This window comes from Drosophila arizonae, chromosome 5 (assembly GCF_054131065.1).
Source record: "Drosophila arizonae isolate 15081-1271.41 chromosome 5, UAZ_ARI_1.0, whole genome shotgun sequence".
NCBI classification, from domain to species: Eukaryota; Metazoa; Arthropoda; class Insecta; order Diptera; family Drosophilidae; genus Drosophila; species Drosophila arizonae.
Window position 1 is genome coordinate 15,633,957 of NC_142925.1, and position 18,638 is coordinate 15,652,594.

Below are 18,638 nucleotides of genomic sequence, written 5' to 3' on the forward strand. Positions count from 1 at the left end.
AAAATTATTTCTTTTTTTTTTTTTTGTATATTTATTATTCGTTTCTATTGATATTTTGTGTTCTATTTGTAAATGTACTTCAAGAGTTGTGAATTTTTATTATTTTATGTAAATAAACTTTTATTTTCATTTAGCATTTTATTTATTTTTATGATTTTAGTGAGCAAGACATAAAATTAGTTTTATTTATTTTAGCCTGGGTTTTTTTAAGTGCTACCATTTGTTTACAACACAACATATAATTATATATTTGATTTTGAGTCTATCTCATAGTAAAAATATATTTATTTGTGTATAAAATAGTATGAAAAGAATTTAAAATTTAAAAACATGATTTTAGTAAATATTTCTAGCATTTTCCTCGAATTCACTTGACTCTCATCAAGAAAGTCCAAGTTAACTAACTCCAGTCTAGCTTGATAATGATTCCTCTTCCATTGCAAAGCCTTAAAACAAGCCCTTCTCTCTGCTTCTCAATTTCGACCAAAACTGAAGTGAGATACGCTGCATTTGCTGTCAGGCACCTTCGTTTGACTGCCATTTGCCACTGGGTGGGCGGAGGAACGGCAGCTGCAGTGCAGGTCATTAGCGCTGATGAGGTGCACGACTAAATGGGGCTTCTAGAGCGACGACTGAGCCACTGTGTGAGCGAGCCGGGCACAGTTAGACGAACAACAACAGTTGAACGGCAACACAGCGTGAGCAAACAGTGGAAACGCCTTCATGTCCGCATGTCACCTGGCCGGACAATCGGTTCCGCTGGAGACTGCTCGGGTTAGATTGGCCGTAGTTGGGACAAAAATCGACGAAAATTCATCTGTGAGCGTGAGAGGGGCGGAGGGGGGGCAGACTACTAATGGCATGCAGCTTAGCAGCTTGACTGGGGCAACAGTGCGTATACGTGATTTGCGTAGCCAGAGCGAAAGACAACAGCGCGCTAACAATACATGAATTTCAACTCACTCTCACTTGCTCTCTCCCACTCACTCACACAATCTCTCTATCTCTATCTCTCTCTCTTTTCTATTTGCAGACCTACTTCACATTCGATTCACGCGCTGAACAACAAACCGAAGTCTATTTACGCTATGGCCAACATCCGGAATTATATCCAAATCGACGCGGCGAAGTGGTGCAAGGGTACGTATACGTAACGAGAGAGGGGGGAGTGGGAGATGAAGAGGGCGAACGGCTGAGTGGACTGCCCGCTGTGCTGCGAGCTTATCGATAATGTTTAGCGCCTTTGTGCCATTTTTATGTGCCAGGGGGCCGTGAGGGGGCGTGGCTGACAACTGACAGTTACTACTTTGTAGCCAGCGATGCGTTAATTTAATTTTATTATGTTGCACGCAACTTGAGTGGTTTTTCGAGCCGGCTCACAGCAGACCCAACAATGTCGCCGACAATTCGCTCGAACTGGAACTGAAGCCGAACATTCCATAATCATATGCGAACAACGACTGTGGGCGTGGAGCTGGAGCTGTAGATGGGGCGCAATGCTGGCTGGCAATGCTGTAACAGAAGGTCGCATAAAATTGAATTACAATTTGCCAGCCGGAGCGTGAGCAGGGGCTGACTGCCACGAGGCACTGCGGCAACATAAACTCGCGCAAAATGTTGAGAGAGAGAGAGAGAGAGAGAGAGAGACATGGAGACAGAGAAAGAAAAGACACAAAAAAATAATAATATAAGAAAAAGACGAGCATTTAGTTAGACCCAAAAAACTTTGCAGACATTAAATTTCATTTGATTTGCCCGCTGTTCTGCTCCTGCTCCTCCTGCTGCTCCTGCTTGCTTTCTATCTAACTTTTATCTTAATAAAATAAGTTGCAAGTTTTGGAACATTACTTCTGGATCTCTAATAGCCTCTTTTCACAGCCAGCTGAGCTGCCGCGAAATTAATAAAAAGTCAAGCAGAGAGAATTTTAGAGTGTTTAGCTTTAAAGTAGAGCTGATTCTACTGCTAGTAAGCCTTCAGCTAGCAATCCCAATCACAGCCCTCTTGGGCTGCCTTAATTTGTCTGTCTGCAGTCATCAGATTTTTGCCATACCCAAGGCAATGCGAAGCAGGCAAATTCCCAAGCGTCCACATGGCCAATATGATTTTTATGCTAATTTGGGGTCACGCACATTGACATCGACACTGAAACGAGAGCAAACCAATACAAAGCCGCAGAGCAAGACCTGAATGAACGAGGTGGAGAGGGCAAGACTTATAAATACCCTGTACTTAAAGGCGAGCAAAAGTTGGGGAAGTACTGAAAGAGAACTTGAAAAGTGAAGCTTAGTAGAACTTAGTTCTTTATCTTTATATATGGCAGAATTGATATTTTATTGAGATAAGATCTTTATAGTAATTTTGTATATTAAATGTATCTCCACTATTCTTAACATAAGCTCTTTATTTAAAAAGGAGCAAAAGTTAGAGAAGTACCTAAAGAAATCTATGTAAAGTGAAGTAGAGCAAGGTATAATTTATTATACCTTGATTTTTTAGTGATTTAGTAATTTTGTATATCATATATACCATATATATACTGAATATAGAATCTGTACTTAAGGAGGAGCAAAAGTTAGGAAACTATCTTAAAAGATCTTCAAAAGTGAAGCAGAGCAGGGTTAATTATTTTTCCATACATACAACAAATTTATTTTTAGCTCTATATCGTATATATGTATATAGTAATATATCATATAATATCGTATATATATAGACTTCCAAGAACAAGATTCCCATTTATACACTCAATATCATTTTAGTTCTTCATATCAACTAGCTATATCATGCATATCGCATACCCCACCCCAAACCCCTATTGAATCTAGGGTATTAATATTCAACGGAAGTCAAAAGCAAACCCAAATGAAAGGCAAATTTCCTAGAAGAGCAAAAGAAAAAAAAATTGAATCGAAATTTAGAGTGCAAATAAAATGGTAAATGGTAATCATATTTATGCAGTCCGCCCGCCGACCGCCCCGATCACCCCGACCACCCAGACAACCCTGACAACCCTGGCTAGCATGCGCTTTGTTTGGCTTGAACAAATTGAAAATTATACGCACGGCTCCTTCTTAGACTCTCGAACAGTTGTTCTTGTAATTCAAACAACAACAAGAGCAACAACAACTTTACAAGGTCTCTCTCTCGCAGTCCCAGGCAAAAGCTCAAGAATTTCCAAATCACTGAGCACAATTTTCTGCTTTTGTTGTTTCACTGCACGCTGCCTGGGCTAGGAGTGGGCGTGGCTGGACTCGATTCGGCCTGACGGGCAATTCCAGCGATTAATTTGTTGGATTTGTGCCCAGGAGAGAAACTGACGGGAAATTTGAGACTTGGCGACATTTATTTGGGGCGACACGGAGTGAGAGAGAGTGAGAGAGAGAGGGAGAGAGAACTGGCTTCAGATATCTACAGCAACTAATTGAATTTAATTACAATTCTTCTCCAATTCACAGTTCGTACTGCGAGCGAGAGTATCGCGATTGCCGACTGCAGACCTGCTACGTCCAGTCGCCCGCCTATCCGGGCCTATATCCGCGCGCCCTCAACTGCCGTTACAAATTGCACACGCGACAGCCGTACATCAAATTATATCTGCAGAACGAACAGTTCGCGGTCGATGGCCAGAGGTAAGTGCAGCAGCTGAGATATGTCACAGAGACAGAGAGGCGAAACCCAATATAAATGGATGTATGAGTGTATGGGTGTGTGTGTGTGTGGGTGTGCTATCTGCAATATATGCAAATGCAAATTGCCGAAAGAAATTAGCGCCAAGTTAACACCCTGTAATTTGTCATTTTGGCACAGACAACGTCGAGTGCAATTCCAAATTTTTTCACATTCTTTTTTTTTTTTTGGCATTTTGTATGCTGGCTCAATATATTTTCGTAAAAAGAGTATATTGGCTTTGGGAAGAGACACGAAACTTTGTTTCTTATGATGCAGATAAAATGAAATAGAAATAAAACTTAATATTAACAAATTTATAAAAATTATATATTCATATATTTAAATAAAATAATAATAATAGTAAATAAAATAAATTATATATTTCAAATAAGATTTTATATAAATTAAAAAAGAAATATTTATATAAAATATAAGTATTCAAATTGAATACCAGCTTTTTATTTATTTTTTTTTTTTTAAGAAAAATTTATTGTATAAAAATTAATTACAAAAATAAAACTAAAAAATAATATTTACAAATATATAAAAATATTTATAAATTTATAAAAATATTATATTTATATATAAAAAAAAAAAAAAATAAAAAAATTAAGAAATTTATGTGTATTAAAATAAAATATAAATTTAATACAAAATTTTGAATCTATGAGTTTATAAAAATATATTAAATAAATAAAAATAAACTTAAAAAATACACATTTTTATGTATTATATACCTATTTAAAATATATAATTTAATTTTTTATAACTTTAAAACAAAAATAAAATATATTTCTGTTTTAATTAAATGTAAATAATGTATAACAATTTTTATAAAATATTATGTGAACAGTGTCATATATGTATATATATAAAACAATGTCGTTGTCCGTTTTTTAGCAGTATTTGCCTATAACTACATAACTAAATTCTCGACAAATCCTAAGGTATTAGACAGTTGTTTAGGCCCGTCTTTCCCTTCTTTGACTCCATCTTTTTTTCTGCCATTGGCTAGCAGTCAACATTACGTGTATTCTGCTTTTGCACTTGTTGTTGTAGGAGCCTCTACTGCTGCTGCTGCTGCTGCTGTTGTTGTTGTAGTAATGCATTTGGCATGCTGACAATGACAATTTGACAGAGCGCTCGGCAAAAATTGGCACCAATTCCGTGGAAATCGTTGGCGACATGTCACAGACCCGAATTCCCCAATCCTAGATCCATACCCAACCCATTAGTACCTTTTGCCCACCTCCTGCCGCCTGCTGCCTGCTCCTGCTCGCCTTTTCAGCACTCGCCTGCACTTTGTCTGTCTGCATTCAAATTGGCTAAAGGATTACACTCTGAGTGATTTTTTGGGATTCGTTGCGGAGCTTAAAACATCCATTTGACGATTTTCTATTATTGATGCGAAAGCAACGGCAACGCTTGCTGTCTAAATGGGGATTTTAACCTGAGATCTTAGCGAGCTTTGCTACACCAAGAGATATTCCAAATTCAATGTGGAAGGAGGGTGTAGGGAAATATATAAGGAAATGCTTTGGTAGCTATAAAAACTAATTTCTATTTTATACTATAAATATTTTTACATACAATCTAACTAAATCTTTAAGAGTTATATGAATAAAGTTTTCTTATGCTGTCTTTCAATCTAGGTCTTTAAAGTTTGGGACTTCAATTTGATTTTCCTTCCTCTTCATTGTCTTCATTTTCATCTTTCTTTTAAAGCCCAAATTCAAGTAGAAATGGTGTTATCCTAAAAGTTCCATCACTTTGCGGCATAAAAAACTTTTGACTTTTTACGAGTTGATTTACGATAAACAAGAAACTTGCAAATATTCAATATTTTAAAGCTAAAGTAAGAGGATAAAATCAAGTAGAAGATAATAGAAGGGGTTGATTTTTAAGACAGCCATGAATTTTTTATGGCTCTACGAAGTCTTTAATGGGTTCACAGCATCCTTATATACATCAACATCCAACTTTTCAAAATATATTTTTCAAAATTATTTTTAGTGATTAATAATAAAATAATATTTTTTAAAATTTTAATTTTTTTTTATCAATAATATAAAAATATACATAAAATAAATTCATTTATTTATTATATTTATTTTATTAAAAAAAAATATATGTATGTATAAAATATAAAAATATTATAAAAGGGCAGCCATAAAACTTATATATTTATTTATATTTATATTTATTTATATTTTTAAATAAATATTTTCTTCTCATAATAGACCCTTTTTATTTTTTCTTTCTCTTCTATATTTGTTTTATCTCCACATAATCAATATTTATTATGTATATATGTATATTTTTATGTTTTCTTTTCACTCTGGCAACCATAAACCGTTTTTTCCGCCCCGAGCCTCGGTCTTCAGCCAAATGTCAATAGTCATATGCGTCACTTGACCTCAGTCGGGGCCCTCGTCAGCTGGCCAACTGTTTAAGCCAATACATCAGCTGCCGGCTGGCGGCTGGCGCCTGCAGCACTCGAGTCGAGTGTCGATTGAGTCATTATGGCAGCTACGTTGTCCACTTAATTCGCGCAGGCCTCAGCGCATTTGCAATCGTGCGCGATTTCAAGGCCTTCCCCAGAGATATATCCCAGGGAATAATTATGAATTTATGCCGTTGAACAGGTACTCAGCTCATTTTAAGCTGCGACTGGAGATGAAGGGCGTAAGTTTGGGCTTGCGGATTGATGGAGGTATTTTAATTTGAGCTGCTAGAAAGAGTCAAGCAGTTACTAAAGAAAACTTGATTGAAGAAACATTGAAGCAAAAAGTTGACTTTAAGCTTTAAGCATGCCCTGGAACCGAGCATCGTCTGGGAATATTAGCAGCTCAGTGGGGACACATGCCAAAATGGCAGCTGTGCGTGCTGGGGCTTAAATCAGAGCTTAAATATTTGATGTGGCCCAACCCCCACGGACCTTCAGTCCCACAACCCTTCAGCCCTTTAGCTTACCTGGGCTGGCAGTAAAACACAATTTCCATTTGCCCTTGACAGAGGCGACGGCCAATCATTAAACATCGCCAGGCATTTGTGCATTATCATCGGGCTTCACTGTTAACGATATGCGAATGGCGAAGACCCATGTGCCAGGGCCATTTGCAAATGGCCAGCAGAAGTGGCTCTAAGCAAGTCGAAGCTGTTTCGAGTGCAAATGCCAGCCAAGTCAGCATATTTGAGAGAGAGTCGCGCACTCTCACATCTTCTGCTGCTGCTGGCAGGAGTCGCACGTGCACATCAAGTCGGGCCAAGTCGAGCCAAAACGGGCCAAGTCGGGCGCCGCCCAGCTGAAATTAGATAAGCAGCATTCAATTTATTTTTATAGATTCAATTTGAATATTTACCTTTTGAGCGACTGTAAAGTCCTCGCCAGAGACGAGCGCCAACTTTGACAGCGCCGGAGCTGAGTGAGTTGGCAACTTTTGGGTCTCCTACTTGATGGGTATGGATGTGTGTGTGGGTGTGGCTGTGGGTGCTGCCGGACTAGTTGGGAATCCGCTTTAAGTGCGTATTAATTTGCAAGTCCAAGTTAAGACAGACCCGGCCAGCCGTACGGGGGCTGGGGTACGCCGAAAAGGATTACTCAAACAAAACGAGCTAATCGCCGACTCTCTCGCATCGAGTTAATCGAAAGGCTTCTCAGTGCCGAAATTCCATTAATGTTGTTTGACTCGGGTCACTGTTTGCATTGGCTCGCTGCTTGTCCTAAATTCCTCAAACATTTAGTCAACGTAAACTAAACCCTAAGCATGCTTGTTGTCCTGGGTATTCGATAGGACCTTACCAGGAACTCTACTGACTGAGCTCAGTTTGCAAGTCTTTGACATCTATCATTATTTTCAGAGGTTTTTTTTTAAAGATTTATGAAAATCAGCAGAAAGTTGCTTAAATAAATTTGAAGTACTTGAAATAAGCTAAAGTGAGAGTTGAAGATTTAATAATCAAATTTCAGTTTTGGCTTTCCCTAAGATCTTCAATGTTCTGTAGCAGATTCTGAAGGCAGGTTTTATAACACGTTCCAATAAAAATTTGTTCAGGGTTTGTGTTTTTTATTTATTAATTTTTTTTTTTTTTTTTTCAAATAATTTTTATTTGTTAATTTTTTTTTTCTTTTAAAATAAAAGAAAAACAATTTTTTTTGCAAGTTGACGATGATAAAACATTTATTTTGTTCATGTAGTTTTCTTAACAATACCATTTGAATATAAAATCTCTTAAATAATTGCTTTGAGCCTCTACGGCGTAATTTTCTCATACAAGATATAGTATTGCCTTAATTATTATTATTATTAATTATTATTATAAGAAATCATAAGTTAGTTTTCTTAAATTTCCACTGGCTTCCCACTTTAAGAGCAGCTACAAGCAGAACCATCTACTGAGGGCAGCCAAGGCTTTTATCCACTCTTTATCCACTTTATGATTTCCAAATTTGTTTATGCACACATTGGCTTAGGCCATTTGTGCAATGAGTTCAATCAAATATTATTGTAATGCGACTATAGATGCATAGCTTAATTATGTATGTGCGTATATGTGTGTCTGTGTGTGTGTGTGTGTAGCCATTCTGTTTACAAACAATCAGCGTAATCCATCTAAGCCATTACACAAAGCTCCATCAAATCCAGTTCATAAAACACTCAAAGTTCCACACACGATAAGCAGGTTCGATAGCAATGACCTGACCACATCTCTCTGTGTGTGTGTGTGTGTGAGTGCGTCTGTATTTGTATAAGCATGTGGTTATGCCAAGTCAGCGCTGGGGCAACTTCTGCCTTTGGCTCCTTTATAAATCAGTTCAGTTTATTTCGATGCCGAGGCTCGTTTGCCAGCCGAGTTTTGCGAAACAATTTTTCTAATTTCTGCGCTGCAAACATCGAAAACATTTTGCCAACGTAGCAGTTTCTTCTCCACAAAAGCCCAGCACAAACTTACAAATAAACACACACACATACACGAGGCAAACTTTTAGTAAAACTTTTTTCCTTTTTCGGGGCGAAATAAATGCAAAAGTCATCGAGAAAAAAGTTTTTTAATATGCCGAAATTATTACCAGTCAGTTATTTTTGATATGTCTGTTGGCCGGCAAAACTTTCGTCGGGCCAAAAGAAAATTATATATATATAGTATATTGTATAACGTATAACGTATATATAATCAACTTTTTGCCCTACGCATTTATTATCAATAAGTTAGATTAGGTTTGCGCCAGACACAGCTGAAAGCGGCGAAGGCGCAACTTTGGCTGACAAAGTGATTAAATTGAGTGAAACGAGAAACAAAACTGTCCGGCTAATAGAAACGTACAGGCCAGACAGACAGACAGACAGGCAGACAGACACTGTAGGAATAGATAGATCCCAAAAACTTTTTACGGCCAGCAAAAAGTTCTACTGGCGCTGCTTCTTCTTCAAAGTTTGCCAACGACAGTCAAAGGCTCAATAAAATGTCAATTAAATTGGCATTTTTGTTGCACTTTCAAATCACACGGCAGACGGACTCACGGACGGACTCGCCTCTACGCTACGGCTGCCAATTGTCGGCCCGCATTTGATTAAAGGCCAGTACGTAATTGCCAAAGTTAGCTTTCAATTAGAAAGTTCACAAAAACACACACACATACACAGATAGGGAGTGGGAGTGGGAGTGGGGAGGCACGAGCGTCAGGTGAAAGGCATTTCGTTTGCCTTTTGAATCGGCATGAAATTCTCCACCTTCTCACAAATTGTATTGCTAACAAATGGCTGGCAAAAGAGCATCCGGGTTTCAGACCTCATCAATGGCCTAGCCAGAGCGAATCGCTGCACAAAGGTCACTTTGTCTAGGCCAAACTCGGAGTCAAGTCGAAAAGAAAAACAAAATAGATAAAGCAGAGAAGGTAAACAGAGAGCAGCGTGCGCCCCAAGTTAAAGTTGGCAAAAAAGCTTTAAAAACAGACGATTTAGAAATGAATGTCAGCGCCATAGGCGTAGTCAAAAGGGGGCGTTAACCGAGAAGAACATATATATATATATATCTATAAGATACATAGAAATATATTTGAGAGCATAGAGAAATGAATGTGTGAGTATATTTAATTAGATTTAGTACCTTGGAGCAGCTCCCACCTGGCTTACCTGTCCGGCCTCACCTTCACCTCAGTGGGGCAACTTTTCAGCTGTTTCTATTGCTCTACACTGTGAACCCAATTAAAATGGATTTTCATTGTATAATCGATATCGATGCTAGGCTATGTAACCCAGAAGGCAGCAGGAGCCGTGCTTGGCAACGTAGCCTAAAGATGTGCTTGATCTAGGCAACGAGCTGCATCCTTCTAGCCATGACCATGGTTATAGCTATATGACATCGAAACCCTTAAATTAAATTTTCTTCGATTTAAGCAGACAAAAATAAATATTAATGAGCCGCAGTTGCCAGGGCTTAATTTTGAAGTTTGATTTAATTTTATATTTATTGTAATATTTAATAAGTAAATAAATATATTTATATTTTTAATGGATTAGCGTTTGAAATATTACCAAATATGCAATTAAAATCAAATTAATAAATGCTTAATACTTAAGTCATTCTTAATTTTATATTAATTATAATCTATCATAAATAAATAAAAATATAAATAAATGATACATAAAATTAACTTAATAAAATTTAAAAATTAATAAACTGAATATAATAAATGTAAGAATAATACATTTAATTTAATAAATTTAACAAAATTAAAAAATTGAATATTACTTAAAATACAAATTGAAAAAAAAAATAATTAATGTAAATATAATTTAATAAATTTAACAAAATGCTTAAGTTGAATTTAGTATTAATAAATTTATTTTAATAAATTTAACCAAATTAGAAATGAATAATAATAATTAATACAAAAATGAAGAAATATAATTTAATAAATTTAACAAAATGTCAAAAATAAATTTATTATTTATAAATGTAGTTTAATAATTACTACGTAAATTAATAAATATAATTTAATAAATTTCACAAAATGCTAAACATAAATATAATATTAATAAATTTAAGAAAATGGAAAAATTTGGTTTGAATTAATAAGGTTAGAATAAATTAAAATTAACAAATATCAATTTACAGATTTAACAAAATGCAAAAAAATATAATAATAAATTCAATAAAATTAAACTAACAAAATACTAAAAATAAATTCAACAATAATAAATAAATGAATTAATTTAACAACAAGGTATCTCCCAGTCGATCACTGCCGGCCAGCATAAAGCCCGCACTAATTGCAATTTCTGCTTTGTGCTGCGATTAAAAACAGAGTTTCATTAACGTGCCGCCTGCAATCGAGCCGTTTGATGAATCAAAGCATAATTCTGTGCGCTGTGTTCGAATGCTCGAGTGTTTGAATGAGCTGTGAATGGCTGCGAGTGACAAATGGTGAATTGAAATAATTTTGCTCTCGTTGCAGATGTGAGAACGTGATGACCTGCCCTATAAGGCCGATTGGATCTGGCAACGAGCACTGCCCCTACGATTGGTTGGCCGTTTATGATGGCCGCGATGAGCACTCGCCGCTGATAGGCAAATTCTGCGGCCTGGGCAAGTTTCCATTCAGCATTATTGGTAAGCACAATGCCGGCACTGCCGATGGCTCCGTAGCTAACCAGAGTTGCGATTCCCAACCGCAGGCACCTCACAATACATGTACGTGGAGTTTGTTACGTCGCCGGCGGGGCCGCTGCTCAATACGGGCTTTCATTTCAATGTTGGCAACTGGCCAGGGCATGTGGAGACGGCGGGCATTAAGCACGGCGTCTGCGACTGGCTGCTCAGCTCCGATTCGCTGAAGGACAGCAGCGCCAGCGAGGGCATATTCCTGAGCATCGCCCACTGGTATCCACCCAACACCTCCTGCAGCTATCACATCAAAGGCCATCCCGGCGAAATTGTGCGACTCTACTTTCCCAGGTGAGCATCATATGACGCATACCTGATTGTTAACTGTTGCATCAGCTCTAATTCTGGGGTGGGTTAGAGCATATAAATAGGTACAATTTGAGCGCGATAATATTACTGATGATACTAAGGTAATAATAGGTGAGCTGCGGCCTTTAAAGTGGCTCTAAAATGGGTTTGGTTTATTTATATTTCTATTAAAAATTGTGGCAACATATTAAAAAATCCAAAGAAATTCACCTTTTGCTTAAAATATTAAGCATATTAATATCTGTTCACATGAATCAAGCATATACCTTTCCTTAAGTCGAGGATGATAAGCTGCAAAAAAAAAAAATTCTTTAAATAATTTACAAAATACCAAAATTACATATATATATTATATGAGTATAATTATAAATTATTGCATAAATTTGGAGTGGCGTATTGTATATATTTTTATAGAGGCTCTGTAAAGTAAAAGTTTTTTTTTGTTTCTTTTTTAAGGGTTAATTAGAAGAGACTATAAATTATTAATTTTATAATTTTATAAACAGCATTCAGTTTTTTTCTTTAATTTTACATATACATATATATGGTATAATAATAGGGTACAGGTAATTTTTTTTTTTTTTTATTTATAAATAACAAATGAAGCCCGCTTCAGTCACTGTCATAAAAATAATAATATCAATGAAGTTGATATTACAAAAAAATATTAAGATAAATCTGTATGATTAAAAATAGCTCAAATGACATTTTTAATAAATTTATTTTTTTATTTATTGATTTATTTTTTATTTATTTAATATTTTTTTAATATGTATATTATATATATATTATATATATATATATATATATTATATATATATATATGTACATCACTTACTGTTACCTTTAGTGGCAACTTAAAAAATATAAAATTAATAACAAAAAATCTAAGTTCAATACATATATATATGTGCATTAAAAGTACTTTGTTTAAATTTTTTTTTATATTTATTAACTTTATTTTATTTTATTATATTTTATTTAAATATTTATTTATTTATTTTTGTTTTTTTTTTTTTTTTTTTATATTTCACTTTAAAATTTATTAACATTCTAATGGCAAATGAAAGTTTACATATTTCCGTTTACTATTAGATCAATCAATATGAACTTCACTTTTTCTTTTATTTTACACAGATCTAACTAGTCATAATTTGTGTAAAATTCATATACTCTTTCAAGATAAGAACCCCCCTCCCCCTTTAGCTAAACTCCTCTTCAGAGTATCCTCTTCTTAATACTTTTGCCCACGAAACTCGACAAGTATTTAATAATTTTTCAAAATATTCATAGTTGAAATACTTCGGCAAGCTCTTATTTAGTTAACTGGCGTCTCTCGTATCAATTTCGCCAGCTCTTGTTTTTCAGTTCACCCGACAAAAGTTGAGTTTATTGCAAATGCCCCCCGCACTCCAATGGGGGCATTGTCCGAATGGCTTCCATTCAAAAATCCAACGTCGTCGTCGACATTTCACTTAAAGTGCAAAGTTTTGTGGCTTTGTGGGCGTATGCGAATGTTTCATGAAGGCGGGGCCGAACTCCTCTCCCCTCTCCCCACCCCCTCTCCGTTCTGCAGTCTGCAATTCATGTTGGCGCTACGCTCTATGCTGTAAGCGTATTTTAATGAAATTTGCCGCAAAGATTTATGTGACATTTTAATTTAACGTGTCGAGTTGAAGTTGTTCTTTATATATGTACGTATATATAGTATAGTATATATATATATTTTTTTTTACTTTGTGTTACGCCCAGAGTCACATACTTTCTTTATCCCTGCGTCGTCGGCGTCGTCGGGCCGTTGTTTGTGTCTGGATCCTGAATGCTCGGAACTTTTGTGCAAGTGTCGCATTGGTCCGTGCATTCTGAGTTTGCATTCAACTGAATCTGCTTGGCGCCCTCTGCACTGCCCGGATAGGGAAATATTTTATTGTGCTGCGGTTTTGCGGGCTTCATTTCGACTCCTGGCAGCAGCCGCCCGGCCTGAAGAAGATCTGGCTGGGGCAGTCGCCAAGACGATGGCAAAGTTTTGCAACTCTGACATTTCGAGGACACTGATGGCTCGCTCCGTTTTCTCGTAAATTGAATGCCATCGAAGGGCTGAGCAGTAAACAGCGGGACGTTGCTCAATTGGCAAGGGGCACTGAGCAGAGGGCATATGCATTTGTGTTCTCAGTTATTTTTAAGTAATTAAAAGTTATCTCTGCACTAAGCTCTGATCTGAAGAAGAAGTTGTTGAAGCATATTTATTTTTAATTGGAAACGAAAATTGCAAAATATATTTCGATTAAATAGTAAAAGGAAATTTCGACCTATGTGTGATGTAGAAACTGTCCATCAAATATATATTTATAGCAGAAAATTATACATAAATATTTATGGGAAACTAGCTGCTATTTTCTTTACACTATTATATATCGAGTGCCAGCAGCAGCCAAGCTCTGCCCTACAACCTGTCTACACAAGATCTACTTTCAGACTGACTCTGCTCTGGCAGCATCCTCAGTAATGTACCTACATATACACACATCGTACAACTAGTACTCTCTCAAGATGCAGCCCACACATAGTCACTCTCTCTCTCTCTCATTCCATTCCACTTGATCCCCTACCGCATATACACACCCATACACACACCCATACTCTCTCTCTCTCTCTCTCTCTCTCTCTCTCTCTCTCCCTCTCTCTTTATCTATCTCTCTCTTTCTCACTCATTCCCATACCCAAGATGATCGCCCGTGTATGAGGACACAAGCCCACACATTCACAGCTAGTAGTAGTACTAGGAAGTACTACACTATCACTATCTCTCTCTCTCTCTCTCTCTCTGTCTCTCACTCCATCCATCCGAAACTTCCATGACCCAACGCACATATTCACCCATACACATGCCCAACCATACACACACAGACAGCCACGCTCACATTTAGTTTGAGTGTTCGCAGTAGTAACCTCTCTCACTCTCTCCCTCTTAATTTCACTCATTCCCATACCATAGACGGTTGCGATCGTAAACATAATGTACACATAGCATGCAAATCTCACACACACGTACACTTTGGCATAAGCTTTCCATTGCTACTGCTATGAAGGCAGTACACGCTCTATCGCTCTCTCTCTCTCTTTCACTCATTCCCATACCCAAAATGATCGTTCGTATATCAGAATACAAAGCCACACATACACACAGCTTGTCATAAATCTTCCACTACTACTACTTAGGAGGTACTACACTCTCTTTTCTCTCTCTCTCTTTCTGTAAATTCAACACACTAAACTTTAACTTAATTCGCTTGTTCATGCACGACTTAAATGAGTGATTTACTGCAAGTTCTGGAAGCAGTTTACTTTCTCTATCTTGCTCGCAATTCTTGAATTTTACAATTAACTAAATGCAGAAATATATAACTACTTATGTCCTAGTATTTTATAGCATAAAATTCATAATAAATATTTATGAAATATATAGAAACTTCTGCCATTATCATTAAAAAAAAAATCGTATCCAAAGGCATCTCTTAATACTTCCAATTACCTCTGCACGTTTAGTAATAATAAAAAATCAAAAGAAAGCAACGTTTCTCTCTGTAAATCTGTTATGGGAATTTGCTCTGATCTGCTGTAGCATAATATATTGCTGCAAACATCGCCGTCAGAGTTGTCAGAGTAACTGCAACGATTTCTGTGCATTTGACCATGTTGCAAGCTTATAATTTATGCACAGAATGTTGCAAAACATTGCCAAGTTTTGGCTGACAAAACTGCAAAGAAAACTCTGTGTGCATGGCCAACATCAGACGCAGAAACACAAACACACACTCAGGCACACACACACATATATATACACACATATACACACACACACACACACGTGGAGAGGGAAAAACTGAAGTAAAATATCAAACAAGTTTTTGCCAAAAGATAAATATTTATGTCCACCTACAAAACGAGCACAACTACTAAGCCCGGAAAACTTGAGCGCACGTTTACACCGATTGCCATTAAGAGTTCAAAAGTGGGCGACACGATTTCGTGATTACAGTGCACAAAACGCAATACACCCAACTGCAGCGGATGTGAGGAGAGAGCGAGAGAGAGAGTGAGAGACAGGGATAAGCATCTGTGTGTGTGTGTACGGTGCTCTGCTTTTATTGAGTACATTTTGTGGGTACAATTGGGATCATTTCGAGACACTTGAATTCAGTTGGGACTATTTTGATACGGTACATTTAAAATTGGTTAGAAAAAAATAAGTAAAATTGCATTTATTGGACACATTGGGATATGACTTTGGTACACTCTGAGGCAGTAGAGTACACCTTTTCAATGGAATTGTTTGAGCATTATTTTGAGTACATTTAACATCATTTAGGTACATTTATTTCTACTTTGGTACATTTTAGTTCGTTTCAGTGAATGTTAGTATAATTTTAGGTACATTATAATCTAGTGAATCTCCGACTGTCTACAAAAAGGCTTTACTTTTTAGTTCATTTCAGTACATTTTTATAACATTTTAGGTACATCACTTACATAGGTACATTTTAATCTACAAAAAGGTTTTAGTATATTTTACAACACACACTTTAATTCAATTTAAATGAAAATTAATATTTGACTTCTATCTGCTTGACTCATAAAATCAAATCACAAAATAAATGATACTTCAAAACACACCTATATTATATTAAAAGGTATGTTTCTAGAATTTTTTGGGGGAAGAAAACACACATAAAATTATTTATCCCAAATTTGGACTATAATTTGAACATAATAAATCATTTTATGCAATTTCTTATCAATAATAAATTTTGCATACAATTACATACATAATTATTTGATAAATTATATATGTATACTTACATGTTAACCACATAAATATAGAACAAAAAACCCAATTCGGAAACTTAAAAATAATAAATTAAAAAAGAAACTAATAATAAAATAAATAAATAAATAAACAATAATAAAAGAAAATATTCTTCCATTTGCAATTAAGTTTGGTACAGATTCACTTCCACTTTGGTACATTTGCATCTTACTCGCTTAAAGCATCTATATGCATACGCATACCTACTTATACACACGTATGCATATATATTTTTTCCCCAAATACCAACAGTGATGTAAGGTTAGCGGATGGCCAGCATTGCAGTTGCAGCAGGAAAAGTTCAAAGCAGACGAAATGGCATAGAAGGAGAAAATTGCGTGCGCTCTGCACAAATTTTCGTACTTTAACGATAAGTTTTTGTCTTTGCTGGATGCTGATTGTTGTTGTTGTTGTTGCTGCCGTTGTTTTTCTACTGCTCGTTGCCAACTTCACTCAAGTTGCTGCCACGCCCATGACAACAATTGCACGCCCACACGGCCCTTTTGCCGTAGTGGTTGTTGTTCCCAATCCTTGAGAGCTTCACTTACACGAGAAAGATTCAACTTGGCTGCTTTAACTGTTGCTGCTACTCCTGCTCCTCCTGCTGCTACTCCTGCTACTCCTGCTGCTACTTCTGCTGCTGCCTGATGTCTAGACACTGTCGACATTGTTTCCAACAAACTTGCTCATTTAAGTAACATGTCATTCCTGCACCTTTTTTTTTTTTTTTTTTTGGCTCTCTGCTCTAAGTATCTGCTACTCTTACTTTTTCTCTCTCTCTTTTTCTTTCTCACTCTGTGAATTTTTTTTCATAGTGCGCTACCTTTTCGTAGCAGCTAACTACGCTGTTAATTTCTTCAAGCTTCCTTAGCTACAACTATATATATTTGTGTGTGTGAGTGTACCCATACATATTTATACTTGATATATGTATATGCTTTTCAAGTAGAAGTTTGCATTAGCTAAATCGGAAATTTTTCTTTTTAAAATATTCTAAATATTTAGTTAGCTTAATTATATATGATATCTTTGACCCAGATGATATGATGATGATATTTTATATAATTTTTTCTAGTTTTATGATAAATGTCAATAGCTCTTTAATAATAAATATTAAAGTATGTGTGTATATTTGATCAGTAAAAATAACGGTATGACTTTTAGTCTGACGTTAAGTTAGGAAAATAAAATTTACCTTGTTATGATATATAATATATACATATATAATGTCAGTTAACAGATATACCTTCAAATAAGCTTACTTTACGTTATGAAAAAACTTAAAAAAGATTTGCTTTCATTTTATGTATTTATAATATCATTTAAATGATATTAGCTTAAAGTGAAGTCTTATATAAAGTAGACCTAGGAGACTTGGGCTGAAATTTAGGCAATTGAGCATATTCGATTCAGATTCGTATGCCTATGTCTGAAATGTCTTAGCATTTTTCATTAGTTAAAGAAACTCTATAATGCTATTAAAGTATTGAAAAGATAAATTTTTATTTAATAATTGAGAATTGTATTTTACAGTTAATCCAATTGAAGAACTTAAGTGAATCTCCTTAGCAGAATTCCACTAGTCCACTCCACTCTCTCTCTCCCTCTCTTCTACCGCCCTCCCTCCTCCCCCTCGCATTTTCCACAAACAAAATATGTAAAAAAAAGTCAGCTCTACCAAAATCAAAATCCGCCTCCTCCAAAAGAAAAAAAAAGTAGACAGGTCATAAAAAAAGGGCACGCCTACGCCTTAAGCAGGACTCGACACGCGACAGGACACGACACCAATTGACTGCCATATGCACATAACTAAGCAGTTGCTCCCCAAACAGTTGACAACGGACCCGCGAGGCGGCTGGAGCAGAGGGGAGGGGTGTGGGGCTCTGTGTTTGGGGCTGCGACCTGATCGTCCGACTGCTGTCGCATTGCATATTTTATGCGGCTGACGAGGCGGGAGGTGGGCGTGGCAGTTGTGTGTGTTTCATTTTATTTTTTGCAGTTCTGCTGAATAAACTCCCAACTGAGTCAGCATAACTGGAACTGGAACTAGGCTGCTAACGGATTATGAGGACATGCCGCAGGACGTCAGGCTTAGTTTTCGAAGTCGCGTACGTGAATAACGGC

At 36.3% G+C, this 18,638-nt stretch overlaps 1 protein-coding gene across 7 annotated transcripts in view; it reads left to right on the forward strand.

Annotated features, from left to right (window-relative positions):
- The window catches only part of LOC108616092 (uncharacterized), an 89,759-nt gene that overhangs the window by 67,216 nt on the left and 3,905 nt on the right, over positions 1 to 18,638 (forward strand). For all 7 annotated transcript variants that reach the window (XM_089469749.1, XM_089469748.1, XM_089469751.1 and 4 more), the window contains exons 5-8: positions 1,034 to 1,140; positions 3,457 to 3,630; positions 11,130 to 11,284; positions 11,350 to 11,629. In XM_089469749.1, coding sequence (XP_089325875.1) covers positions 1,034 to 1,140; positions 3,457 to 3,630; positions 11,130 to 11,284; positions 11,350 to 11,629 — 716 coding nt within the window. The remainder of the gene's footprint in view (positions 1 to 1,033; positions 1,141 to 3,456; positions 3,631 to 11,129; positions 11,285 to 11,349; positions 11,630 to 18,638) is intronic.